Consider the following 27,600-nt stretch of genomic DNA (forward strand, 5'->3'; position numbering starts at 1 on the left):
TCTAGGTTTCACTGAATGTACAGTCACTGGGCTTTATTTAGAAAACAAGGACATGCTCATAAAGAACTGACTTGGGAGCCTTGTTGTTCATTTTCTAGGCTGCTCCTGCATCTGTGCCTCCCCAGCTTGGACCTGCAGGCATGAGGTGCCTTGTCTTTCTGCAGAATCTCTATGGCAACAGGAACCTCAACCCCCCTTCAGCACAGGTCCAGCCCCCACCTACCTAGAATGACATGGGAAAGTGTGGAAGGCATTACTTATGCTCACCAGCATACTTGGTTTTCATCCCCTTCCTGGGCATCAGAGAGGATCACACTTGCCTACCCCTTGAGGTCAGACAGGGTCATGTGACCTGCTTTGGCCAATGAAATGTGAGCAGAGTGAAGTGCCTCTCTTTCTAGTAGAAGCATTGAAGTGTTGGTGCATGATTCTCTCTGTTTCCTTTGTTCTGGGGACTGCACAGCTTTGGGGCCAAATCCAGCCTAGGGCTTCCCTTGCAACTTATGAACAGAGGCAGTGTGGTGAATGGTTAGGGCATGGGCCCTGGAGTGAAATCATCAGATTCAAACCCCTCTGTCTCACTTTGCAGCTGTGTGACCTTAGGCATTTCTCAGTGCTTCAGTTTCTCCATGTGCCAAATAGGTTCTGGGACCTACATCACGGTGCTCTCCTGAGGTTAAGCGAGATCGAGTCCCAAAACCTCAGAGCAGAAGTCAGCAGGAATAAGCTCAACAAACATGAGCGCTCTGGAGGATGGGGCAGAAGGCAATCTTTGCCCCTTTCACCTCTCCTCTGGGACCTGGGATGCACCCATTTACCTTTCTGGACCTGAGTAAGTCACACGCTGGGAACCAGAAGAAGAGGGGAAGGAGAGAGGGAAATTGAAAGCTGAGAAAGGAGAGGAGACCCTTGTCATCATGGCACACAGGAATTAGGCTATAAGAAATCCCTCTGGCAGTGGAAGCCTGATGATTTTGAACTTGAAGCTTCTGAGTCCTGGTCCTTCCCATGTTCTGAGGAGTGGTGGGGAAAACTGAGGCAAGAGGTATCAGCTAAGTTGAGCACTGAACAAAGGCAGTGAGAACTGAATTCAAGCCCCCTCCTGCCTTCTCAGGGCTCTCAGAGGTATCTAATATTTTTCAGTCATAAACTGAACCAATTCTCCATCTAGTTGTAGCTTCAACTGCTAGGTGCCCCCAGTGCAGCCATGGAGGGAAGAAACACCCAGATACTGAGGGAGGGTCCTTCATGGAGACATGTCCCGACTGCAGGGAAAGTGGAATCTTTTATTGAAAGCGTAAAGTACACAGCGTAGAGTCCAGTATGGAGTCTGAGAGGCCTCTGTCCTCCAGGTGGGCTCCCTCCCCCTGGGGGCTGCTGACCGTGGGGTGACTGTGGATGGGATTGTTTGCCAATGGGAGCAACGGCTGGATCTTTTCTCTGGATGGGGACAGGTGGGCAGCGGGTCGGAAGGCTGGGGAGGGACCTCTTGTGGGAACTGAAGGGACTTGGGTCCAGGGACTGGGTCAGGCCGAGCCTTTCCAGGGCTGCTTCTGCCTTTTTCTGGGGATGCAGCTGCTGCGTCTCTGCTTCTGTCCTTCAGGCGCTCAGCACGAGGAGGTCCTTGGAGGGCAGAACAGAGAGCCCAGTTAGTGGGTGGGGTGGCTTCTGGCCGCAGCCTCAGCAGTCACCTGCCTTTGGATCGAGCAAGTCCCATTTCTGGGAAGCAGTAACTCTGAACAGGGAGATGAGTGGGATCCAAGGGACCTGAAGATCACCCCAGCCGTGCCATTAGCTTGTCCTGTACAGGGGACGTTGGGCAAGACACTTCCTTCCCTGGCCCTCATCTCCTTCTTCCCCCAAATAACAAAAGTAGGCCTGAGCCCCTCACCACACTCTTCTAAAACTCAGTTTTCATAACTGAAATATCAACAGCAAAACTAATAATAAAGTAATAGATTTGACCCATAGACCAAAAGAAATACCCATGAGTCTGCACTGACATAAATGAGTAAATAAATAAATGAGGAAGAAGCGACAGCTTTTTCTTACAGCAGAATTCCAGCTAATACATGTAAAAGGAATTACAGAAATAGAAAATCATTATTAGGCAAACACCCCAGTAATAACTTGCAGGCAAGAACCATGAACGAATGCAAAAATTAGTGGGAGAAAGTGTGACGAAAACCAGGATATTTGTATAGTCTGAAAGTATCTACCCAGGAGATATTAATTACAAACAGAAAACTTGTAACTTAGGGGCAAACACCTGTCAGGAGTCACCGTAACCACACGATCAAAGTCAGCGTCTTCAGGAATAAGACGCGGACACCATGGGCCCCAATATGGTGCACTGAGAAGGGCACAGCATCACTTTGGTGGCGTTCTTGCCAGAAATAGAACCTCAGTTTAATCATGAGAAATATCAGTCAAATCCAAATTGAGGGACATCCCCCAAAACAGGCCAGACTCATCAGAAATGTTAAGGTCGTGAAACACAAGGAAAGCTGAAGCACTGTCGTAGATTGGGGGACACTAAGGAGGGGTGACAATCAAATGCAAAGTGGGATTCTGGATCCTGAACCAGACAAAGGACATTAGTGGGAAACCTGGTGAATAAGGGCTGCCGATTAGCTAATATAAGAGCTTAGTACCGATGTTTATGTCCTGGTTTCGATCATTGTACTCTGGTTATATAAGATGCTAACATTAGGGGAAGCTGATGGAAGAGTATTCTGGAACTCTCTGTACTATTTTTGCAATTTTTCTGTAAGTCTAAAATTATTTCAAAATAAAAAATTAAAATAAATGATTCATAATAATAATAATAATAATAATAATAATAGCTACCATTTACAGAGGTCCTACAAGACCCTCTGAGTCTTTCTTTAAATCAGTGGTACTCCATCTTTCAGACCCAACACCCCATTTTACATTTTATTACAGGTCCTTGTGTTATCTCTTTTATTATTCTGAAATAAAATTCATAGATTATATGATCTACTTACACATCTATTTTAAAAACCAGTATAATTCCCTTACTGGAATACAAAGAATAAAAGGTAAGTAATTTACAATAAAACATGTATTTTGAGCTGAACTACTCAAGCATGATTATTCAGGAAAGAAAAATTCATCCCCACTAATGTCAACAAGACCCTCGGGTTGGGGAGGGGGGTGGTAATACAGCCCCAATTGAGAACCACTGATTTGAGCGCCATTATTTCAGTGCAAACCCTACCTCTCACCAGCTGGGTGACCTCGGACAAGTGGCCTATCCTTTCTGATAGCCAGGTCTTACACCTATGACGTGAGGGCAAGCATCATCCAGGGTCGTGGTAAGGCCCAAAGTCATATGAAGCAGTGCATGGGGCACCGCACATGCTCAGTAAATGGTAGAAATGATGATGATAACGGAGATGATGATGCGTTTGTGCCAGTCCCGTTCATATTTCCTAACCTCCTTATAAAGACAAATAATAACAGTTAACACTAAAATGCTGTATCTCATTTAATTTCTCACCAGAAACTCCATGAGGTAGGTATTGTGTTTCCCCATTTTCAGAGGAGGAAACTCATCTGATGGGTCAGAGCAGTGCTGAGATCCTGCAGAAACTCAAGACAAGGCACCAGGACCAGACCCCTGTGGACTGTCCCCGAGCCTGCATGTGACACCTGCCCACACTGCCCATCTAAAGCCAATGCCACCTTCCTTGTTTGCTCTGCTAAGGTGGTGGGAGGTCACCCCCTGAGCCAGGGCCAAACTTGGCATGAGTGTGTGGAGCAGTGCAAATGGTGCCACCTGTTGGTAAGGAAATGTCAGTCTGGGGCAGAGGCTCATTGGTTCCACTTCTGGGAATGTGTTTCAGGGAACCAAATCCTGAATCCAGAAATCGTTTCATGCACCAAGATGTTCACTGCAGCATTCTTTATTATAATGAAGGCATTGATAGTGATGGACGCTTCTAGAATGCCTACTATGTACCTGGGGCTGTACACAGCACTTTACACACAGAACCTCATTTTATCCTAAAAACTGCCCTATAGGTAAGTACTATGGTTAGCCCCTTTTTACGGAAGAGAAAACTGAGACCCATAGAAGTTAAGTAGATTGCCCAAGGTCACCCAGCTGGAAACTGGCAGACTCAGGATTTGAACTCAGGTCACTGGGCTCCAGTGCCCTCATTCTTTTATCCCAGTGCTCTACTGACCCCCTGATCAAAGCCATGTTTAAAAATAAAACTCCAGAAAGATGAGAATGAAAAACAGGAAATGATCTAAGTGGTAATTATTTCTGGGTTGCAAATATATATATATATATATACATATAAAGATTTTATATATACATATATATGTGTATATATATATATATATATATGTGTGTGTGTATATATATATCTTTTCTGTATTTTCCTGAGCACATGTTTTTATAGCAGAAACAAGACCACCTGCATTTGAATTTCAAGGAAACTGCCACGATTATAATCAGCAATTACTTCGGTAATATTTACCCAAAGGCCCATCTCCCCACTGGCTGGGAGAGCTTTGCAAGGGCCAGGATTATACATGTTTTGTTCACTGCTGTATCCCCAGCCCCTTGTTGGCTGGCACACAGTAGGTGCTCAATAAAAGTTTTCCAATAAACAGCATCACACTTCAACTTTGGACACACCCCTTACTGCTCTGAGCCTTAGTATTCCCATCTGTAAGATGGGGCAATGCCATCTGTTGTGAGGACTAGATGAAATCGTGGATGTGAAAACTTCATTTGAGGCTTAACAGCTTTATTTCTTGTTCCTTCGGCCCCATCCTTTGAAGGAAGAGGCCCCTGTTGCCCCACCCTTCCCTTCCGTTTTTCTTCCTCCTCCCAATTCCTAAGGGTGGAGGGGAAAGCAGACAAAGTTTTATCTCCTCTTACCTCCAAGACGTCAATGTCTGCATTGCTGAAGTCGATGTTAAGGATTTTGGGGAGAGGGACACCAGAGCCCAGCACAGCTGTGGGAAAAAACCCCAAAACAGTCAGGCATAGTCAGCGTGGCCAAGAGGTGTCAGCCTATGGAAAGCCACCAGTATTTACAAGAAGACTAGACATTTCATTCAAGCCTCTGGGTCTTCGTGCTTGTACTTCCTCTTGCCCAGAGCACACTCCCTCATCCTTGCCCGCCTGCTGAGAGCTGAGCCTTTCCCAAGACTCTGTTTGGATGTCTCCTCCTCTACGAAGCTTCCTCCACCTCAGGCCAAGCAACTCTGGGCTCCTGTTGCTCCTCCTAAACAAACAACTCATCACAGAAATCACAAAGTGATAATTCTGTGTCTCAGCATCCATCGCCTCTACTAGACTGTGAGTTTCTGCAGGCAAACACTGTGTCCCCAGAATCACCCAGCCCTGGGCCAGGCGCTGCAGAGAGAAGAGAAGCTTGCTGAATGAAGGCATGGAAGGACGCACATGGGGCCCCAACAAATGACGGCTATGGGATGTACTGTTCGCTTTTAGATGGTCAGAGCCTAGGTAGACTGCTAGTAATGTTCTAGAAAAAAAAAGTACGATAGAAAGAAGAGGAAATGAGGAAGTGAGGCAGGAGAGGGTAGGTGGGGGGAACTGGATTAAATTAATTTTAAAAGACTTCCTGATTCCAGCGGGACGTTTCAGAGAGCTGGGGACATTGTGAATGTACCCCAGAGGAATATATTCAATGTTTTCCAAACTTGCTTTCCACAGAAACTTTTTCTCAGACTATTTTATGGGACTAATTTTCCCTGGAAACCTGCTTTGAGAATCATGGACTTAATCCAATCTCTCACTTTTGAGGATGGTAAATTGCATTATAGTGAGACTGAGAAACTTGCTGCCAAGTTCAACCACCTATTAGTGACCCGGCCAGGACACATGTCTCCATCTCTTGCCTCCTCAGTCAACCCAGCCAAGCTCAGCGCCTGCTGTCATCCTCTCCCACTAGGAATGTGCATGGGCTTTGTGACCAGCCCTTTTCCTGTGATTGAGATTCATCCTCCTCTGGCGACAGTTGCCATAATAAGGATCTGTTTGACATCAAGAGCTTTCCAAACAATCCTCGGCTGCGACAGCTGACACCAGCCCCTCTTCCTCTTTTCTTCCATGAAGCAGAAGTGGGGAGAGAGGTTAGGGCCAAGTAGCATGAGGACTTGGGGACAGAGGTTTTCAATCACAATGGAGTTGGTTGCCCAGTTGATGGAGCAGCTGTCCCAGCTTCCAGATGGCTCCACAGTTTAACAAGTAACTTCTGGAGAGGCAGAACCAGACTCTGTCTTTCTACTGATGAAGTTGGGCAAGAAAACCCTCTAACTGATAATGTGGCTGCCTAAGAGGTGGATTCTGGGTTAGGAGGTTGGGGATATCGATGAGAACAACTTTAGCTTTATCTGTACTGATTGAACTTTTTACAACAATAATGTGTACATGAAGTTCCTGTAAAAATATACACGTGATTAAAAATAAGTCAGGAATGTAACAAGGTGAATATACTTAACAAAACTGAACCATACACTAAAAATGGTTTAGAAGGTAAATTTTATGTGATGTGTATTTACCACAACTGAAAATAAACACATAAAAAAATAAATCAGGAAATACCTTGGACTGTACTGGGAAAACAAATGGAAAAAGAAGAGTTTAGAAGGAAATATTCTCAGATGTTGAGATTAATATCTCCTGGAGGTGAGATTTTCCTTTTTAAAGTGTTCTGGACTTTCTAAAATTTATATACATATAATTTTAATGTACAGTCAGAATTTGACACAGGTAATCAGGAAAACAAAACAATCGGTGAAATAAGAAAAAAATAGAATAAAGCAAAAGCAGCAGATAGGGAAATTGTTAGACCCTTGGGGCAACATTTGCATCAGAAGCTCAAATAAATAAGCTTAGAATGAAGTTCTCAGAAATACTAGTGAGGTAGAATGGCTGTGTGTCAAATATGCCCAACAAACCAGTAACCACCAGGTTAGGCCATGTGCCCCAGGAACCCCAGGCACCCTCTCTCACCATTCATTGCGGGCATAAATGCCAGGTTGAAAATCTTCCCAACCAGCACCTCCATGAGGCCAACCTGAAGGGAAAGAATGAGAACTCAACCTAGGCAGTGGTTTGCTCTGATCCAAAGGGCTGAGGTTTGCTCTGATCCTATGGTCCAAGCGGAAGCTACAGAGCTGCTCTGGGGGAATCTGGGAGCTGGCAGTCAGACATCCTGTGACTCCAGCACCACTGAGCTGGACAGCTCCAAGGCACAGCTGGTCCACCTGTTCTCTGTCCAGATGGGAAGGCTGAGACCCAGGGCAGCGCCAGCGCTGGTCCAAGGCCCATGGGGAGGCAGGGACTAAAGGAGGGCCAGTTCTTCCCCAGGAAGCACAGAGCACGGGGCCTCTAATGGCTCATTCTGAAACCACGACAGTGTTACGGAAGGCCCTTGGGCCCGGTAGACAGCACTGCCGGTTTCCATCCCAGCTCAGCCTTCATGGGCCTCTGAGAAGGTTCCCTCACTTCTCTGGCTCTCAGTTTTCTCATCTGAACAATGAATCAACAAGCTCAGCTTGCAAGGATGCTGTGAGGATTAGGAGCAGATCGTGAAAGTGCCTGGCCTTGAGCCTTTTCGTATATGATTTCTCTTAATTTCTCTAAGCCTGGGTTTCCACATCTGAAAGTGGGAGTGAATAATCCTTCCCTCATAGGGTGGTTGTCAAAATCAAACTAAGTTCCAATATGTAGAAAACCTGCTGAAGCGTAGTGCCATGTGGTACTACAGTGACAAGAGCACGGGGATTTACTTACATCTCAGCGCTGTCTCTTACTAGCTCTGTGACCTTGGGCAAGTCACTTAACTTCTCTGTATTTGAATCCCTTATTTGGAAAATACGCTAATAATTGTACCTAAATCATTAGTTTGTTGTGAGGATTAAATGAGAAAAAATTTTTTTTAAAAATAACAGCATAATCGCTTTTGCTTCACAAATATTCACTAATTTCACATTAAGTGTTGGCATCTTTTTCTACTTGGAGTCCAGAGATTCTCGTTCTAGCCCCAGCTCTGCCCCAACCAGCTTTGAGTCACGTCACTGCCCTCCTCTGGGCACCAGTCTCTCCATCTATACAATGAAGCTGATCCCAACTCCATGGGTGGTAGTTGTTTGGGTTTAAAAAGCTCAAAAATGTGACTTTCTCTGCACATGTGGAAATCACCCAAGCTTGTCCTAGGAAACAAGTGTCTGTTTCATTGTCAATTTATGAAAGAAAAGAGGGTAACTTCTAAAGCCTTAGGTGGGGTTGGGGACCCAAGAACGAACAGAGTTGAAACAGACTAAACTTTAGAATATGGGTGTCTCAGATTAGGAAAGCAGGATTCCAAACATGGGGGTGAAAGGGAGGTCAGAAATAAATCCAAGTCTGTTTGTATTACAGATGAGGAAACTGAGGCTCAGAGTGGGTTGGTATTACCAAGGTCCTAAGGGAGTCAGTGGCAAAGCAGAGCTGCCTGATCCAGAGAGAAAGGGGTCCCATAGGATGTGTGTGTGCCCTCCCCACATCCCCACCCTGGAGTGAAGAATTTGGGCCAAGGGGCTTCCATGGGGTCAGTCAGTTAAAATGTGACAGCCCCACAGGTAGAGTTGGAGCTGTGAGTCTGCACTCTGGCCATCTCTGGCTTTGTGGGCCTGTTCCCCCACCTGTGAAATGAGGCCTGACAGCACTGATGTAAACGCTTTGGAATTCAGAAACCACCCAGGCCCAGCCAGCCTCACGGGGATGCCGTTCCAAGAAGATCTCGCTCTGGGGCTGGACCTTGGTACTTACATCAAAATTGCCCACGTTTGAGGTTCTAAGGTTGAGGCTTGTCCTGCAAATAAAGTAAATAGCCAGTCAGAAGTAGTGAAGGCCTGAGAATCACAAAGGGCTGGAACGTCACTAAGCTATCAGAAGCCCCTCCTCAGCATCCTCACAAGGACCTCTCTTGACCGGAGGGGAATTAATAAGAGCAATGCTGGTCTCCAAGTGTTGAGCAACAACCAGGTGCCAGACACAATGCCAAGGCTTTATATACCACATACTTAAGGCTCAAATCATAGCTGCACCAGCGACTAGCTATGTGTCCTTGGCCAAAGTACTTAGCCTCTCTATGCCCCACTTTCCTCCTCTGCAAAGTGAGTGGCTGCAAGGACTAAATGAGATCATTCAAGTAAGGCCCTAGAGCCTTGCCTGGTTCCTGGTGAGTGCCAAGCACATGTTGGTGACCATCACTGCCTTGTTTAACCCTTTCAGCAACCCTGTGGGAGAGGAACCTGAGGTTCCAGGGTAAGTTGCCATGGCTACAGAGCTCGGGAGGGAGAGCCCAGGATTTGCACCCTGAGCCTGTGCTCTTGGCTGCTGTGCTATTCTGAGCAGGAAGGACCGAGGCCTGGGTTCGAGGTTTCGCTCTGCACTGTGAGGGCCTCAGTCTCGCTGCACCTGAATCTCACCTGCAAATCGACAGTCCTACCTGAGAGGCCAGAACAGACTTGCCTGTGGGGCAGTCTTTGGAGCCGTTTGGCGTCCAGCAGGAGAGAAACAAATGTTTTGTTACCTGAGTTCTACTCCCATGCCTCCTTCCCCCTCGGCCCCTCTATCTCCAACACCCAAGCTCTTTCCTGCCCCTCCAAGGTTGTCCGCACTGGTCTTGCTGCTTTTCATGCAGTTGGAACCTTCTCCTCTTCCAGGCTGTAGGTTGAACTTCACCTCCTTAGAAACTCCTGGATGGTTCTGATGAAGTATCATTATGAGTACCTCCCATTGTTGGGCTTGCGAAATATTTGTAGTAAGAAGAAAACCTTACAATGAATGAGGCACGTCCTGAAAATTTTATATACAATCTCATTTATCTTGAGGTGAGAATAATAATATTTACTTACTGCTATAGGCTGATGTCAAGAATTAAATGAATTAAAACACAGTGAAGGCTTAATTCAATGCTTGGCACATAAAGCATCCAATAAATAATATTATTATTATGAGCCCTATGAGGCAGGGGCGATTATTCCCATTTTCAGATGAGAAAATTGAGTTTCAGAGAGGCAAAGTCACTTGGCCTACATCACACAGCCAGTCAGTGGTCTCACTGGGATTTGAACCATACTGCCTGGCTCCAAAGCCCATGTTTGTAACCATTCAACACAGCTCTAGGTTAGACAGACCTGGATTGGCTCATAGCCTCTCACTATCCTCACTGTGTGGCCCTAAGTAAATAAATCCACCTCTCTGTGCCTTACTTTTCTCTTCTTTAAGATGGGAGAATGATAACCCTGACTCCGCAGGACCATTGGGAAATTAAACAAGACAACACAGAGAATTACCTCCTGCAGAGCTTGGCCAATTGTCATCGCCGCCATCATTGTTATTATTGATGTTACATTGTTGGCAGGAGGTTTTTCCTATTAAGCTCAGGCTTCACCCGCCCTGACTGACTCGTGTCACTGCCCATTTTCACCTTTGCAGCCTCTTGGATTTATCCAGCCGTGACAGCCACACCAGGAGACCTCTACGTCCTTGCTGGTGCCCCTCCATGAGCTGGCACCAGACACTGCTGCACCAAAGAAGCCTGTCGGACCACAGGAGCCATAACCCACTTACTTGTCTAGCTTGGCGTCAATCATGAGCTTATCGTCCTCCACGGAAAACATGGCCAAGAGTTCTGTGTCCTGGAGGAAAAGGAGGGAGAATGAAATGTCGCTGCTGTCATATACTGACTGGCCATTGCCAGGCGTTGGCTAGGTGCTTCGTTAACACTAAACGTAATAGCCGGCTATTCCCTGAGATCATAGTCAAACCCTGTTATAAGCCAAGACCCCCAACAGCCTTCACCATATAATGGATAGCTCCCCTCCGGAGGGAAGGGGTTAAGAATAATAAATTTCTCTAACTAACTGTTGTTCACCAGTAAATCACAGAAAGGGCTGAGTGAACACTTCACAGAAAGACAACTGTCACAGGAAGCCAACAATTGGCATGGGTTGTTGCTCTGAGCTGTCTCAGGGGGCGTGGAGTGGCCTGCAGCCTAGGAAACAGGCTTCAGATGCGTAGATGGGGTTGGGCATTATCACTGTCAATCATAATTGCCCCGCCCCATGGAGGGAATAAGAGGTTCAGACTCATCCCCCTCTCACAAACAGAAGCTTTGTTTTAGGAAAATCCCTGTCTTCCTTCAAGATAAAATAAAATAAATTGGTGTTATGAAAAAAAGGAAGCTCCCAACAAATGCAGGAAACGTTATGGGTAATAACAATAATAACAATCATTGGGAAGATGTAGAAGGGGCTCTAGGTATATATGGCAGGGACCTGTGTGGGCATGGAAAGCATTCCATCCATCCCTGAGAAAATGGCATTTGAACTAAGGCCTGGGGACTTGGCCAGAGTGTGAGAGTGGTCCAGGGAAGAGCATGTCCAAAAGGCCCGGGTCTGGAAAGAGGCTGGCATTAGAGGACAGAGAGAAGGCTAGCGAGCGAGGAGGTGACAGGACTCCAAGAGCCTGGAGTGGGATGGAACTAGACCAGGCAGCGTAGTGGGCTGGAGAGGACTTGGGGCTGCATCCTGGGGGCACACGGAAGGGTTCTGAGCAGGATCAAACGAACATTTGGACGGTTGATGGAAAAATCTCCACGCAGTAGGGAATAGTTGACAAAGGACTGGATCGGGGCAGCCGGCTCCACTTTCTGGGTGAGAATCAGCCCTTTTAATCTCTCATTTCACGATGAGAGACCCCCGACCCACACACACTGGGGCTTGGCATGCTCCTAGACTAGTGGTGGCTCATTTGGTCTTGAGCCCTCGGAGGAGAGACTGGGAAGACATAGAAGATGGGCCAGAACCCAAATGTCTGAGTCCAGAGCTTTAACCCTGGAGGGGGAAATGACACCTCATACAACACATTCCTTTGACAAATATTTACTGAGCACCTAGTATGTGCTGGACCCTGGGCTAGACTCTGGGGATCTGGCAGTGAAGAAGACAATTCACACCTATGCCCCCAAATAAACTAACAAACAAATGCATTTTATAATGTCAGGTTAAGGGTATTAACAAAGTAAAGCAAGGGAGGCAGAGACAGAGAGAGAGATGGGAAGGGTGGAGATATTTTAGACCGGTGGTACAAGAAGACCTCTCTGAGGTGGAGAGATTTGAGCGGAGACCTAAAGGAAATGAGAGAGTGAGCCATGCAGCTCTCTGGGGGAAGAGCATTCCAAGCAGCAGGAACAGCTTGTGCAAAGGCCCTGGGGCGGTACCGTGCCTGGCACGTTGGAAGAAAGATTGAGGAGCTAAAAGGTGACCAGGGGGTGATCTTGAAGGACTTTGTGGGCCAGTGTGAGAGGATTCATTTATGTTTCATAATTGAAAGCAAGCCTTTTGAGAAGGAGAATAACATAATTTTAAGAGGATTCTTCTAGAAGAAATAGTTGTGGAAATTGTATTTGTATCTGTCCCCTGCTAGGTACGAAGGACAAGAGGGCCAGTGCCATCTGTCTAGTTTCCCCTTCCTCCAGCATCCAGTAGAAAGCATAACACATAGTAGGTACGCAATAAATATTGCTGATGGATGACCAAAGCCTACTATGCCACGCACTGTGGTACAACCCATGCGAATAATAATAGCTGACACTTCTGGAGCCCTTACAGTATGTCAGGTACTGCTCTGAGCATCTTATTAATGTCCCACTGCCATTCCCATGTGGTAGAGAAGAATATCAAGCCCAGAGAGGGGGAGTGACGTGCTCAAGTTCACATAGGTAGAAGACTGGGTTTGAATCAGATCATCTGGCCCCAAAGCCAAGCTTGTAGTCACTATGGTGGGGAGTGGGGATTTGAAAGCATCTGTGGACTGTGATAGACCATGTGGTTACCCACACCCCCAGATACTCACGACATCAATAAGGCAGATAGTGGTCTCGACGTCATTGGGTTGGGACACCAGGATCTCAGAGGTGGCAAACACCTTCACCAGTGCCTTGTCCTTCTGCAGCGTCACTGAAGGTGGGTTTGGCACCTGGATCCTGATGGTGAGTGGGTGGGACTCGGGGTACTGCTGGAACACCTGTGGGTGGACACCAGGCTGGAGTGAGTGGGGCCCTGGGTATTGGAGAGTCTCACACTGGCTACTTTTGGACCCAATAACATCACTTAAGTCTTACAAACCACATGCAAAGGCTCCAACCCACTGCTGGATTTGGGCAAGGAGCTGCCCTCTCTGAGCCTCTCATATATGATTATTGTGAGAATTAAATGAGATGATGTCAGCAACGCTTCGAGCTCAATGCCTGATGCACAGAAATGCTCAAAACCTGGTACCAAGTGAGATGGGGTCACCTGGACATTCACGACATCAATGAATTATCACAACAACTCCATAGGGTATTTTTTCTCCATGTTATAGATGAGAAAACTGAGGCTCAGAGGGAAACGCCAAGCAAATTGTCCAAGGCCAGCAGGAGAGTTGCGATTCCAGCCCAGGTTTGTGTCACTCAGAAGCCCAGGCCCTTTCTCCCTCCCACTGTCTCTAGACGCCCCACCTGCAATGAGAAAATCCACAATTCAGGGTGTCTCACCGTGAAGTCCTGGAGCAAGACACAGCCTGTCTCCTGCCCCCACCCCCAAATTTGCTGGGATCTCCAGAAACCCACGTTAGGAGGGATCTGAGCCAGTTTGTTACAACGGCTAATTTGCTAAAGGGTAACTCAGCAAATGACCGGTTTCCCATAATTGCTAAATAACTTATTTACCAAAAACTTTATTGTAAGGAACAATTTTCTTAAATATATTAAATGAGCATAAATATAAGGGGAAAACCACAGAGTTACTTTTTTAAAAATCCATTTAAATGGAAACTTCCCTATGCAATGCTGCAGTGTGGGTTCTGGTCCTAAGAAGACTCTATTCATTTTCTTGAACACATTCAAAGCAAAGTCTTCTGGGCAGGCTCTTGGTCTATTGACAGTTTTAGTAAATTCATCCAATTGGCCAGTCAGTGAATTCACACGTTCGCAAGTTGGCTTTCAAACAAATCAATGATTTGGTGAACTGGTTTTTCACAAAGGGGTTTTTAGGATATTTCCCCAGAGGGACGTGGTGTCCCAACCATCCCAACCCCAACATACAGAGTCTCCAAGAATTAGCAAACCTTCCTTTCCAGGGACCCTGAGAGGTTACCTTGAACTCTTGCCCCACAGCATCAGGACCCCGAGGATGCCCATCCCAGCTCTGGTCTTGCCCCAGGACTCCAGCTCTGGTCAAGCCTCTCCTGGTGACTCCACCCCAGCCTGAGTCTCCAGGAGACATTCCCTAGTGTCTAGCCTGAATCCCTCTGCTGCAGACACAGCCCCATTTCAAGGCCTGAGTTCCTGCTCTAGTCCAGCTCTGCTGCTATCACATCCTGTGACCTCCCTGCACCTGTTTCCCTATATGTAAAAGTGGTTATCCCTTCTAGCCCCGTGGATGGGGGACGATTGAAACCAAATGAAAGAGTGAATTCTTAAAAACTTTCATAAACTGTAAAGTGCAGTGCTCATAAGAAGCAGACCAATAAATAAAAGGTCCAGTGAGAGGGGTTTGCCCGCCTACTAGAGCTGACACTGTTTATGATATTAGGTCATGGTGCTCTGCCATTCCTCTTTCCACCACATGAGGGCGATAGTGACCACTTGTTGACTTTGGTCTCTCTTCCGGCCTCCTTTGAATTCCACCCAGAACTAGACAGGACAAGTAGACAAGACATGAAAAATGTCTCAAATGGCTGTAGATCACAGCGATCTTTCAAATCTGTATAACGCTTACTACGTTAAGAAGCTCTATGCTGCCAGAAGCGTGGGAAAAGGACTGGGATCAGAAAGGCCTTTGTTCCAACTGTATAACGGCCACTGATCTGACAAGAGCGCATTTGCTCGTTAAAAAAAAAAAAAAGAACTTGTTATTATTTAGAAGAACAATAATAGTTAACATTATCAAATGCCTACCCTTTGCCTGGGTTCTAATCCCAGGTCCGTAGCCACCCCGTGAGGGGAGAATTGTTGCTTCCATTTTCCAGGTGAGAAAACTGAGGCTCAGAGAGAAGTCATTTGCCTAAGGTAGTATGGTTGGGATGTCTGAGTGGGAATTCAAATTCATGTTTGCCTGCTCCAAAGATCTGACGTTTTCCCTCGAAGCTACCATGTATCTACATGTGCCCTATGTCAACATTTCCTTTACCCTCCGAGATGAGTCTGTGGAATAGGAGTTAGCAGCCTTTTTGACAGATGAGGAAGCTAAGGCTCAGATATGTTACGACTCTTGCCCAAAGACACACAGCAAGGAAGTGGCCAGGCCAGGGTTAGACCTGTGCAGGCCAGTCCACTGCTAGAGCTCAGGAGCTTTCCACCTCAATCCTCTGTGCCCCCTCTCATAAGGGTCTGGCCTCCAAGCTGTTGTCAATGCACTCCCAAGGAGGGGGTGTCAGAGCACCCCACCCTCGTGCTGAGCACCTTCCCTTCCAGCGCCGCTCCTGGGAGGAGGGTGAGGCTGAAGACAAGGGGACACACCCGCTTTACGCTTTACGTACCTTGGGAATCAGGGCTCCCAGCGTGGATGTGGTGAGTGGAGGAAGCTCTTCAAACTGCAGGATAAGAAAAGAGTCATGTGAGTCCCTGAGGCTATGGGATCAGACAGGAGTTGCTAATACAGTGATTAACTCCTATGCACTCACGGACAACCAGCGGGTGCATTGTCTCCCCCTTAAGATACCTTGGGAGGCCCTACCTATCCAATAGCGGCCACCAGGTACCGCAGCTGTTCTGTGGTCAAGTGGAGGCCAGCCGCTTAAGCTCACCACAGGCATGACTTAGCCGGCAGGAGGCAAGACCTGACTCTTGGCCCTCTACAGATGTCACCCTGTGTTAAAACAAGGTGAGCATCCACGCGTGCATGTACATAACCCAGCGTCCACTAAATGCATGATTCTGCCATATCCCTGAAACACCTGTACTATTCTTTACTTAATATCTTCTTTAAATCGGCTTACTTTTTAAAACCTCAACTACTAAAAAGTGGAAATCCAGTGTCACTTTACAGAGATGGCAACTGTGAAACTAAATGCAACAAAAACAAAGCAATGCCATTACGTTCTGCACGGAGGGGTATGGGCATGGGTTAAAAAGACGACACTTAAAAGTGCAAGAGAGGGTTAACTACATACTGGCACAAAATGGAGGCTTTCCTCTGACTGGAATCAAAGATTGACATAATTTGTGTGGTGGTTTTTTGGAGAACATCTTGTTCTTATGAGATACATACTGAAGTTTACGGAGTAAAATGTTATAATGTCATCAAAAAATTGTTAAACAATAGATAGATGATAGATAGATAGGTAGATAGATAGATAGATTAGTTGGATGGATGGATGGATGGATGGATGGATGGATGGATGGATGGATGGATGGATAGGTAAGTGGGTGGGCAGATGGATGACTAGAAAGAGATGAAGAAAGATGGCAAAATATTAAATGGTGAATCGAGGTGAAGGATATTTGGGCATTAATTATTCTATTTTACAACTTTTCTGAAGGCTTGAAGTTTCTCGAAAGAGAAGGTTTGGAGAGAAAATGACTCCAGAACTAAGAGTATTTTATTCTTATGTATCTTTTAGTTACTTAATGTCAGTGTTTATCAGGTGAAAGAATTCTAAACATTTATATAGAGATACATATAAATGAATAGATATTATACTTTTAAAAAGGGATTGGAATACAATTAAATAGAATTGAATAGGGAGAAACTGTCTCATCATATGATTTGCTGTTTGTTGATCACCATGTCTGTGAATCACCTAAAATCCTCCTAGGCACCATGCACTGATATAATTGACACACATCCATGAATTGAAGATGAGCCAAAGGGGGGCCAGTCTATAGCTCTCACCTTAAAGCAATTTCCCCAAGGCCCTGGGGTCTAGAGGATAAATAGGGAGCTGTTGCTGCCTAGCCTGCCCTACCTCAGACGGGGCCATGACTCACCATGCCGTCAGTGATGTCAATATCCAGTGCCCCTTGCTTCTGTAGGAGAGTCAGCACCGAGCCCAGGAAGTTGGCAGAAATGGCCAGTTGGGAGTTGGTGTTGTCGCCCATCGGGGGCAATTCTGGCATCTTTTTCCTGGGTGCCATGGCTGGCCGTCCCAGTGGATAGTCGATGAGGCCCCCTCCAACCTCCCCAACCAGAGTCTGGGGCAGCAGAGAGGAAAAAGGTCACGAGCAGGGGCGCAGGGAGCAGATTAGAGGAGGGAGGCTGAAGGCTGGGGTATGGCCCTGATTCTGCCTCCAGCCAGCCTTCCTTGATTAAACCTACTGGGTCTGAGTGACTCACTTACAACCCCCAGCTCTTCTTCAATTTGTGATGGAATGGAACTTCTTGCAGTTCCTACTTTATGACCATTTTAAACTGAGCCATTCTGCAAAGCGTGATGGAATGGAACTTCTTGCAGTTCCTACTTTATGACCATTTACAATTATAGCCATGGTATATTACGATATACGTTAAATACATGTATGACATCGATTCTTTGCCCACCCCCGGCTCTGCCATAAAGAGTCAGTATGTTTACGCACCCATGCAATACACTTTGGTGCATCTACTCTCTCCAGACCAGACTCCTCCCCATGGCCTGCAAGGTCCTGTACTGTCTGCCCCAGCGGGCCTCTCCCCCTCACCTTGAGCCACTCTTTCCCTCAACCACCCTCCACCGTGCAGCCACCGGGCCCTTGTCAGCCCCTGCCACCACCTCAGCACCCCCACCACGACTCCTCCCACACTCTGTCCCCTCCGCCACACTCCTCTCTTCTTACTTCCCGTTCATTTGGCAACTCAAGTGTCACCTCCTTTAGGAAGCCCTCCATGACTCCCCTGGATACGTCATATCCCCTGCTTTAGACTCTGATAGCCGGGGACCTTCTTTCACGGTGCTCACGATCTATAACTGTACATTTGTTCGAGTGATTCTTGGATGGCCTGTCCCTCCAAAGGACTGCAAGCTCCCTCGGGACAGAAGTTTTGCCTTAGGCACCACTGCAACTCTAGTCCCAGCGGCCCGGCACACAGCAGGGAACAAATAGCTCTTGAATGGCTATGTGTTTATGAATACGCTAGGTGTGCATGTATATGTGTGCACAGGCATGCAGTGTACATGGGAGCATGAGTGTGCGCTTGTAGCTCTACATGTGATGGAGCAAGTGGGGAAGCACCCATGTTCATGCAGCCCAGGGAAATACATGTGCGCGCGCGCCCTGTGCCGTCAGGGGCCAGATTCAGGGGTGTGCTGGAGCCAGCTCACAAGACCTGATTCCGCACATCTCTTCCCACCTTTATGTTCAGTGAGTCATGTTGGTAGCTTGAAATTGGCCATGGTGGGAGTATTTGTACCATGGAAATCAGCACATGCTACAAATCAGGACTTTTTCCTTTGAATCATGGAGACTCGGTTGTTAATGGTTTCCAGCACACTACCGGCCAGATTCATTTCTCCAGGAAACCCAAGTTCATAGCCACAGCTCTAATAGCTAGAAGCCAGATTGGGTTAAGATCCAAGGTTCACATTTATTAGCTGTGTGACCTTGGGCAAGTGGCTTAACCTTTCTGTGCTTCAGTTTCCTCAATAAGAGTGGCTACCTCACATGGTTGCTGTGAGGTTAGACCAGGAATGTGCCTGGGACACAGTAAGGTCTTGGTACATGTTGGCTGTGATTGCATTTCTAACACTCCTCCTAGAAAGTCCTCACGTACTCATAAAAGCGTCTTGTTCAAATGTTGCTTCCTAGGCATTCAGCAGAAGCTCTGGGGGACTCTCACTGTTACCCCTGCCTTGGACAGAGCCACCTCCCCTTGCTCGGAAGCCCAGGCACTCACGTTGAGGTCCAGCTCCAGGAATTCTCCAGTCACAAGTGGGAGGCTGGAGAAGGTATACTGAACACTTCCCAATATCCCCAGAGGAATCAGAGCTGCAGGCAAAGTGGGGGGTCACAAGGAGATCCCCTTACACTCCCAGAGACCTGCCTTCTTTGTGACCCAAGGGGAGGGGGCAGCAAGGCTCCAGCTCCAGACACCATGGAAAGAGCAAGGATTCTGTGTTCAAATCCCAGAACTGCTTTTTCCTTGCTGTGTGACCTCTGGCAAGGCACTGCATCTCTCTGAATCTCAGGTTCCACCTCTGTAGAACAGACTTAACATAACTCCTTGGACTATATTGGGGGTGCGGAAATGAGATCCTAGATATTGATAAGCTTTATAAACTGTGAAGTGCTGTGGACTCGGGAAGAAGTTTTAAGTTTCTACAACATGGTACTTCTTTGGATCTGGCCATCTCCCTGACTGCTTGTGATGAATAGCCCCACCGCCTGGGCTCCTCTTCCCTTGTTTCTGGCCACAAACAGAGAGAATTTTACTTGTCTGGGGAGCCATCCTCAAACTGCCTGGAGTCACAGAGAAATGGGAGCAGCATCAGAGAGGGCTGCCCTATAAGGCTGTAGAGGTTGTGCACTGCACAACTCAGGTGCCGCCATTATGCTGTGCTCTATATGAAAGGAGGTCCCTGGAATCATGCAGTGCAGGAACTGCACAGCCATATGGGGTAGGCTGGCCTTCAGCAATGTTCCCTGGGTCAGGAGGTGGCATTGGAGCCTGGTGCTGAGGACCTGGACAGTCTCCATGGTGTCTCCTGCTACTCATTCTCCAGTCCCTCTAGGGGTTGAAGCCGACCTCTTTGTTTTAGAGATGAGAAAATGGGATAGAGTCTCTCCAAGTGCAAACATGCCAGGGCAGAGCCAGGGCTTAAACTCAACCTCCTGACTCGCAGTCCAAAGCCGTAGCCCCCTGGGGCCAGTGGGGAGCCTCCTTCCCCTGAGACTTGGGGGTAGTGGTGATTGGGGACAAGAGGAAAGGCCAGGTAGACTCTCTCTCAGGGCGTCAGTCACACAACACACCAAGGGCCAGAGGGTGGGTCTGCCGCCCCCACCACATTGGGCCCTCCTTCCAGACATGGCAGGAGGGCCTTCCATAGGCTGGGCCCCAATCACGTGCTAATAGATGTTGGCCGAATGAAGCAAAGCAGGAAGGACTTACAGTCCACAAGACCCAGCTGGTCATTGACGAGACCCAGCACCACGTCCACAATGGGGCAGAGCTGTAGGGGAGAGAAGGCGTGTCATTCTGGTGACAGGGCAGAGGATTGGGCAGGGGATACATGAATAATAACAACGATGGCTAATGTTTACTGACTTGCTCTGTGTTTGGCACTGTCCTCCCCACAGCCCCATGGGGAGGCGCTCTCATAATCCCCATTTTACAGATGGGAAAACCGAGACTCAGAGAGGTGATGTGATTTCTCACACAGCTTGGAAGTGCCCGAGCTGGGATTCAAACCCAGAACTGTGTGATTCTCAAGTTCCACTTCCTTATCCCTTTATTAATCTGTCCATCCATGTTCCTTGGGGTCCTTCCCAGACCCAAGAACATGCCCCCGCCCCCTGGCTCCCTCCATCCCTCTGGGTCACCTGCACGCCCACAGGGATGGAGGTTGGACTGTGGCCCTTCTGTCTGGGGTAAGTCTGTGCTTCTTCCTCCCCATCCCAGGATAGGTTCTTACCAAGTCAGGGAGGACATTGGCCAGGACTCGGTTCACTAAGTTGTCCACGAGGTTGGGGAGAAGCCTGAGGAGAGAGGGGCGGGATGAGGAGCGTCTCGCGAATCTTGTCCACACTCAGGGTCCTAACCCAGGCTCTGTCTGAAGAGCGAGAACCTGCTGGTGCTGGAAATTATTCTGACAGCTGGAAGGGCAGTGTACCTTCACCTTAGATCTGGCTGGACAGGCTACCCAGCCAAATTGCTTGGCTATCCATTCATTCATTCACTCATCCATCCATCTATCCATTCATTTATTCATTCAACAAACAAATGCTTCTTGAGCTCCACAATGGGCCAGGCCCAGGCTGGGATATTCCTGATTTGTAACTGCAAATGTCATTCCCTCCTGCACATCTGCTCCTTAATGGACTCTTTGCTGCAGCTTTGCATAATCTTCCCAAAGGGAAAATGAGTGTATTACTTTATCCAAGCACTTAGCATGGTATCTTGTGCATAGTGGATGCTCAAGAAATGTTTATGGAGGGGAGAGAAGGAGAAATACTGGAGAAAATTTGTGCCCATGGGGTCCATAAAAGAAAGCAAGGTGCTGAGATTGGGAGATATGATTCATTCTACAGACAAGGAAACTGGGGTCTGGAGAAGTGACCCAGAGCTAGTACTTCAGTCCATTATCCAGCTCTTAACTCACTCTTCTAAATAATTAGTTAAGGGAGAAAGAGATTATTGATGCCTAAACAAGACACACAGATGGACAGACAGACAGATAGACTTGTAATGCAAGTACTTGTTTCCTGAGGCCCTGCAGTGATGTGAAGACAAGGGAAACATGGCTATGCTAACACAAAAGTACAATTGACAGCTTGACCCCTTCAAAATCGGTCCCCCCCAACCCTGCTGAACACTTGCCCTGCTATGCCCCCACCCAGGTTGTAGCTGACTGCCCAATGTGGGGCCAGTTTGACAAAGCAAAGAATTTTTTGAGATAAAATCCTAATTAGAACATTTCTCCCAATCTTATTAGGTATTTTGGTCTCCTTTGTAAGTGGATTCGCACCTCAGGAGGCCTTGTCTTGGTTCCAGTTCTCCGTGGATGCTTAGGCCCGTGAGAATGCACATGTGTGTTTATCCATGTGTGCGTGCATGAGAATGTGTGCACGCACGTGTGTGTGTGTTGGGGGGAATCGTTTGAAATTAATGTATATATATTCATGGCACAGAATGTTTTCCCCTCCTGGGAAATCATCCAACAGACCATTGGCCCACATGTGAAATGTATGTAAAAGGCTATTCATTGTAACCATATTTGTCAACGCAGACGATTAGACATATAGCAGTATCTAGCAATACGGGCCTGGGCCGGTAAATGGTGGTTCGTCCAGACAATGGAATATTATACAGCTGTAAAAAGTTAAGCAATGGATAAAGAAGTTGTGGTATATATACACAATGGAATACTATTCGGCGGTAAGAAAAGATGATATAGGAACATTTGTGACAACATGGATGGATCTTGAGAGTGTAATGCTGAGCGAAATAAGTCAGACAGAAAAAGCAGAGAACCATGTGATTTCACTGATATGTGGTATATAAACCAAAAACAACAAAAGAACACGACAAACAAATGAGAAACAGAAACTCATAGACACAGACAATAGCTTAGTGGTTACCAGAGGGTAAGGGGGGTCGGGGGTGGGAGATGAAGGTAAGGGAGATCAAATATATGGTGACGGAAGGAGAACTGACTCTGGGTGGTGAACACACAATGGGATTTATAGATGATGTAATACAGAATTGTATGCCTGAAATCTATGTAATTTTACTAACAATTGTCACCCCAATAAATTTAATAAAACAAAATTAAAAGAAAAAAAAAGTTAAGCAATGGGGCAGCTCTCAATGTTTGGATACAGAAAAATCTCCAAATAGAGGAAAGGAAAAAAGAAAAGTGCAAAATGGTGTTTATAGTATGTGCCCATTTGTGTTAAAAGGAGGATGAGGAGTGAAAGTCTACATTTGTGTTTGCTTTGTTTGTACAAAGAAATTGGAAGGTGAGCTTGGTGGGAAGGGGGCAGATGGAAGGCGGGCTCTTCACTTGTGCCTTTTTGTCTTTTTATGTCTTTGAACCATGTATTAGCAACTACATTTCCTGGTGAAAATGTGAATTTAAAAATCTGTGAGGTTTCTGTGTTTCCCTTCCCTTCCTCTCCTCACCAGGGGCCAATTTTCTGTGTCTCCACCCACCCTGGAGCAGAAACAAAAACTCAGAGAAGCTCACATGAATCCAAAATTCTTGAGTTCAAGTTGCACAATGAGTTTTTCTGCTCCCAAAGTCTAGATAAAATGAGGGCTGGGAAGACTGAGCCAAGAGATTGATAAGTTGGGAGGGGAAGGAGTAGATGGCCAGAGGCCTCAGAGAGAAAAGCCAAAGAGAGATCTGTCATGACGAGGACCAGGGAGTGAAGAGAAAGGGACTCAGCTCTGAGTTGCTCTGATGTGCCCTCATCTAAGACCATCACCTGGGTGCAGCGTACCGGCCAATACACGCACACTTGAAACCTCTCTGGTCAGAGGATGGGGACTTGGTCACTTTGTAGGGAGGGTGTAATAGAAAAAACTTACCCCTTGACCAAGGTTGCAGTGGATAGAACCAATTGGGAAATTTTCTGATGAGTTGGGTTGCCAATGGACACAAAATGTGTATTCAGAAACTCTTAAAATGTACCAGATTCCATACTGGTGTTTTACATTCATTATCTCTTCCAAAGGGGGAAAGAATTACCCCCATTTCATAGATGAAGAAACTGGAGCTCAGAGAGGGCAACAGAGTTGCTCAAAGTCACACAGCAAGGAATTGTGGAGTGGAGGTTTGAATTGCAGGAGGATGCTTCCAGAACCTCTGCTCTTACCCATATGGTTTGCCAAAGACAGACCACTCCAACGTCCCCCAAGGCACTCCACTGCCTGCTGGTACTCACCCTCGCAGCAGCTTGACTTTGATCCCCCCCAGGAGGGTGTCACATCGCTCGATGACCAGCCGAGGGTAGCCGGTGCGGTCCATGGTCAGCCGGACCTTGGCTGTGATGTTGACTTCCACGGCGATGTCCAGGAAGCCAATGAGACTGGAGGAGACCATGGGGCCAGGGAAACAGAGTCAACTCCAGCCTCCAGGCAACTTGGCCCCGCTCAGACCTACCTGGCACCTCGCACCCTGACCTTTTGCTCTTACCGTCCCTGCCCCTTGCTGTCACGCCTCTATTATGCCCCTTGCTCATCTCTAGGGGTCCCAAGCCAGAAGACTTCCCTGGTCAAGTTATCCGTGAACAAATAAATCTATGTCCCCCCTCAGTCTGTGAGAGCTTCAAAGGCTGGGAATAGGGGTCCATAAATGAACTCTATGTATACATTTTGGTTTCCAAGGTGACCACCAATGACCTAACTTTATAGACATGACCTCAGTCGGCGGGGAGACATCAATGCGAAAGTCCGCCCTCTGAGGTCCTCTGATAAACACGTACTACGTGGCAGGCACTATCCGGGAGGCACCTGCTTGCCTTCCCTCACTTGTGGCCGCAGCCACCTGGAAAAGGAGTTGTCATGATGCCCATTGCAGGTGAAGACACAGGCTCAGTGACATTAGGGCACTGGCCTGAGTTCACACCGCTTCAAAGAGAGTCGGGATTTGAACCCAGGCCACCACCTGACTTCAGCTTCCCAGATCTTAACCATCACGCAGCCTGCGCTCACTGCTGACAGGTACTGCAAGAGCCCAGAGGTAGAAGCCATGCACGTGGTGGTAACACATTAGACCTTAATAGTCTTTGCATTACAGAGAAAGAGGCTGAGGTGTAGGGAGGGGGAACGAACTGCCCAGGACCTCCAGCCAAGACATGGGGTTCTGGGGTCCCCTCCAGGGCCAAGGGCACACACCTCTTCCCATTGATGGCCACACGGGTGTACAAGCTCAGGTAGACACCCACGCCGGGCAGGAGCCGCACGGACACCCGAGGGAGGGTCAGCTCCACGATGCGCAGCCTGCATGGGACAGAGAGCAACAAGAGAGCAGTCACCCCCACTGCCGGTCACTCCACTCATGTGGGAGCACCCTCCCTCCCCCACCCACTTCTCTGCACCCCATTCAGTCGTCCTGACTCTAAAGAGACCAGAGGTTTGTGGGAAACACAGAGAAGTTAAGGACACAAAAAAAATTAAAAAATGCCACGACCCATACTTCCACTGCCCAGAGACCCACTCTACATTTCCATATATTTCCTTATGATTTTTTTTTTCAATTTAAAGATACTATTCCTTTGGCTTGTTCCTGCCCCTCTTTGCTTGGTTCCCTCCTACACATTCTCAGATTTCAGCTCAAGGTCCTCTCTTCCTCCAGGAAGCCTCCCCTGATCTTCCCCACTATACACTTTCTCAATTCTCCATGAACTTCTTACCACTGTTGTAATCGTATGATTATTTCCAGGCTTCTTTATCAATGCCCATATACCCTACCAGCCTGCAAGCTCCCTAAGGACAAGAGTTATTATGTCTTTTCTTGGTTAACTATGGGCCCCCGTCTCCAGTGACAACACAGTGCCCCAACCATAGTAGGAGTCCTAAATATTTGTTGAATTAAAGGTGAATAAGAAGAAGCTGGGCAAAGCTGAAATTATAATATATATGAGTGATTTCAGGTCCTTGGGCTTTTTCCACCTAAATTATAGTACTATGCCATTCTGCAGATGAGACAATCAAGACTCAGAGACAGAAAAAGAACGGCCCAAAGTCACACACAAATATAAAATGTGGAGCTGAGACTCAAATTCAAGACTGTTTAATGACAAGACCCCAAACCATACAATTTGGGATTCTCAAGATGTCCAGTCTTGAGGCCAAGCCCTGAAGTGTATGGGGCTCTGAAGACTGTCCCTCCTCCCACTCTAGGCCTCTGGGGGTGATCACCTCTGTCTGGAGGTTCATCACAAGGGGTTTGATAGGGAGAACCCAGCCCCTCCTTACCCTGTGATTCCCTGCACGGTGTTCAGGATGCCGCCCTCGCCGAGCACACCCAGAATGCCTCCTCCTCCGAGAAGTCCTCCGTCACCAAGGAGACCACCTCCGCCGAGCAGGCCCCCTTGGCCCGGCAGGATGCCTTCGGCTGCCAGCATGCCCCCACTGCCCAGCAAACCACCTGGGCCCAGTGCCCCAGTGGCTACACCAGGTCGTATCTCTCCTGGCCGCAGCTCTCGCCGGTGAAGCCTGCCCATGGTTGCTGCACCTTCAGCTGACCTGTACTGCCCATGGCCCCTTTGGCTGCCATATGCATTCTCAGCGTTGCGGTAGTCACTATTTCCGAGATCCCTGATCTTTCCATCAGATTCAAGGATCTCACCATATCGGTATTTAGCCCCCAGCTGAGCAGTGTTGTCATTGGTCTCGATGTGACCATACTTGTAATTACCACCAAGCTGGTGGCCATTTGTAGGGGGGGCGTCTCGAACATGGAAATCGTTGTAGGGAACACCACCAACACCTCGGGGGAATTCAGTGCCTCTGTAGTCATCGTAATAGTGTCGGCCACCACCCAAGAGACCACCACCACCGCCACCCAGCAGCCCACCACCACTGCCACCCAGCAGCCCACCACCACTACTGCCACTGCCACCCAATAAGCCTCCTCCAACTCCACCCAAAAGGTCACCGCCACCCCCTCCACCCCCACCACCAAGCAGGCCCCCCAGAAGACCACCTCCCCCACCACCTCCGTGTCCACCAAGCAGGCCCCCCAGGAGAGGCCCACCACCGTCACCACCAGCTTTACCCATGGGCACCTCTCTCAGGGCTGAGTGGAGAGCATCGCTTTGCTGCAGGGTGCCCGAAACAGCTGCAGAGAAGCAAGGGTGTCAGTCAGGGGTTCTTCCCTTGCTTCCCCTTTCACCCCCAGGCACCATTTGGAGTACAGTTCAGCTCGCTGGGCCCCACTTCTCCCATAGGTGAAATGCCCAGGTCCAATGGGAAGACTCCTCCAGACCAATCCAGCCCTGACATCCTGGTGAGCTCCTTAGCTGCTTGCTGTCTTTGACCTGCTCGCCCTTTAACTGGATCTCCATGGTGTTCAGCCAAACCTGGATAGAATTCCTTCCTCACCCGCCCTTCCTAGGATTCCACACTTCACAGCTTATAAAGTCTACTTCCTCATGCATATCCCAACTGATTTCTGGGAAATAGTCAAGGCTAGAATTATTGTCCCCATTAGATGGATAAAGAAACTGAGCCTTGGGACACTCCGATAGGAAATGATCTCATTCTTCAGTCTCATAATAGCCTTGGATGGGAATTGGGGCTGGGAGAGTGTCCTTGTTTCCCAGATGACAAAAGTGAGGTCCCAAGGATTAGAGGCAGGAATAATTATAGCTCCCGTTTTTGAGGGCTTTCTATGTACCAGGAGTTGTGCTAAGTTTTTAAAAGGCCGTCTCATTTAATTCTCATATCAGTCCTCTGAGAGAGGGATTGCAATTACTCTCATTTTGCAGATGAGGAAATTGAGGCTCAGAGAACTCAAGTCACGGATATAAGGTCACGCAGTCAGTATTTGAACCCCAGGAAGACTCTTAATCACTGTTCTCTACTGCTTCATGTATAGAGTCCCCAATATGGTATCTGGCACATAGTAGGTGCTCAGGAAACAGTCGCCAAAAGGAAAAGGAGACACTAAGGCCCAGAGAGGAGAAGTCACCCATCCACCTAGTGTAGAATCTGCCAGTGAAGAAGAGGGTCTTTGGGAACTTCGGAATTGGCTGGACTGCCCTGCCCACCCCATGCCACCCCCTACCCCCCTGCAGGGCTGGACTCACCATTGCTCAGCACTTCTTTGGTAACCCTGAGGACGGTGTTTGTCTCTTGGGGGATGCCACACACAGCAACCACGGACAGAGCAGCCACATACCAAGCTGTCCACAT

At 47.8% G+C, this 27,600-nt stretch overlaps 1 protein-coding gene across 1 annotated transcript; it reads right to left on the reverse strand.

Annotated features, from left to right (window-relative positions):
• BPIFB4 (BPI fold containing family B member 4) lies at nt 1–27,600 on the reverse strand. Its single transcript, XM_019715874.2, has 16 exons — nt 27,495–27,600; nt 26,462–26,524; nt 25,660–26,173; nt 24,577–24,681; nt 23,625–23,768; nt 20,651–20,714; nt 20,128–20,188; nt 18,916–19,007; nt 17,034–17,237; nt 15,584–15,637; nt 12,917–13,087; nt 10,631–10,698; nt 8,822–8,864; nt 7,022–7,085; nt 4,919–4,995; nt 1–1,623 (listed from the first exon to the last, which is right to left on the reverse strand). The coding sequence occupies exons 1-16, from the start codon at nt 27,598–27,600 to the stop codon at nt 1,600–1,602; spliced, it is 1,854 nt and encodes a 617-aa protein (XP_019571433.2). The 3' UTR covers nt 1–1,599.

The sequence above is a fragment of the Rhinolophus sinicus genome, linkage group LG13, assembly GCF_036562045.2.
Source record: "Rhinolophus sinicus isolate RSC01 linkage group LG13, ASM3656204v1, whole genome shotgun sequence".
NCBI lineage: Eukaryota > Metazoa > Chordata > Mammalia > Chiroptera > Rhinolophidae > Rhinolophus > Rhinolophus sinicus.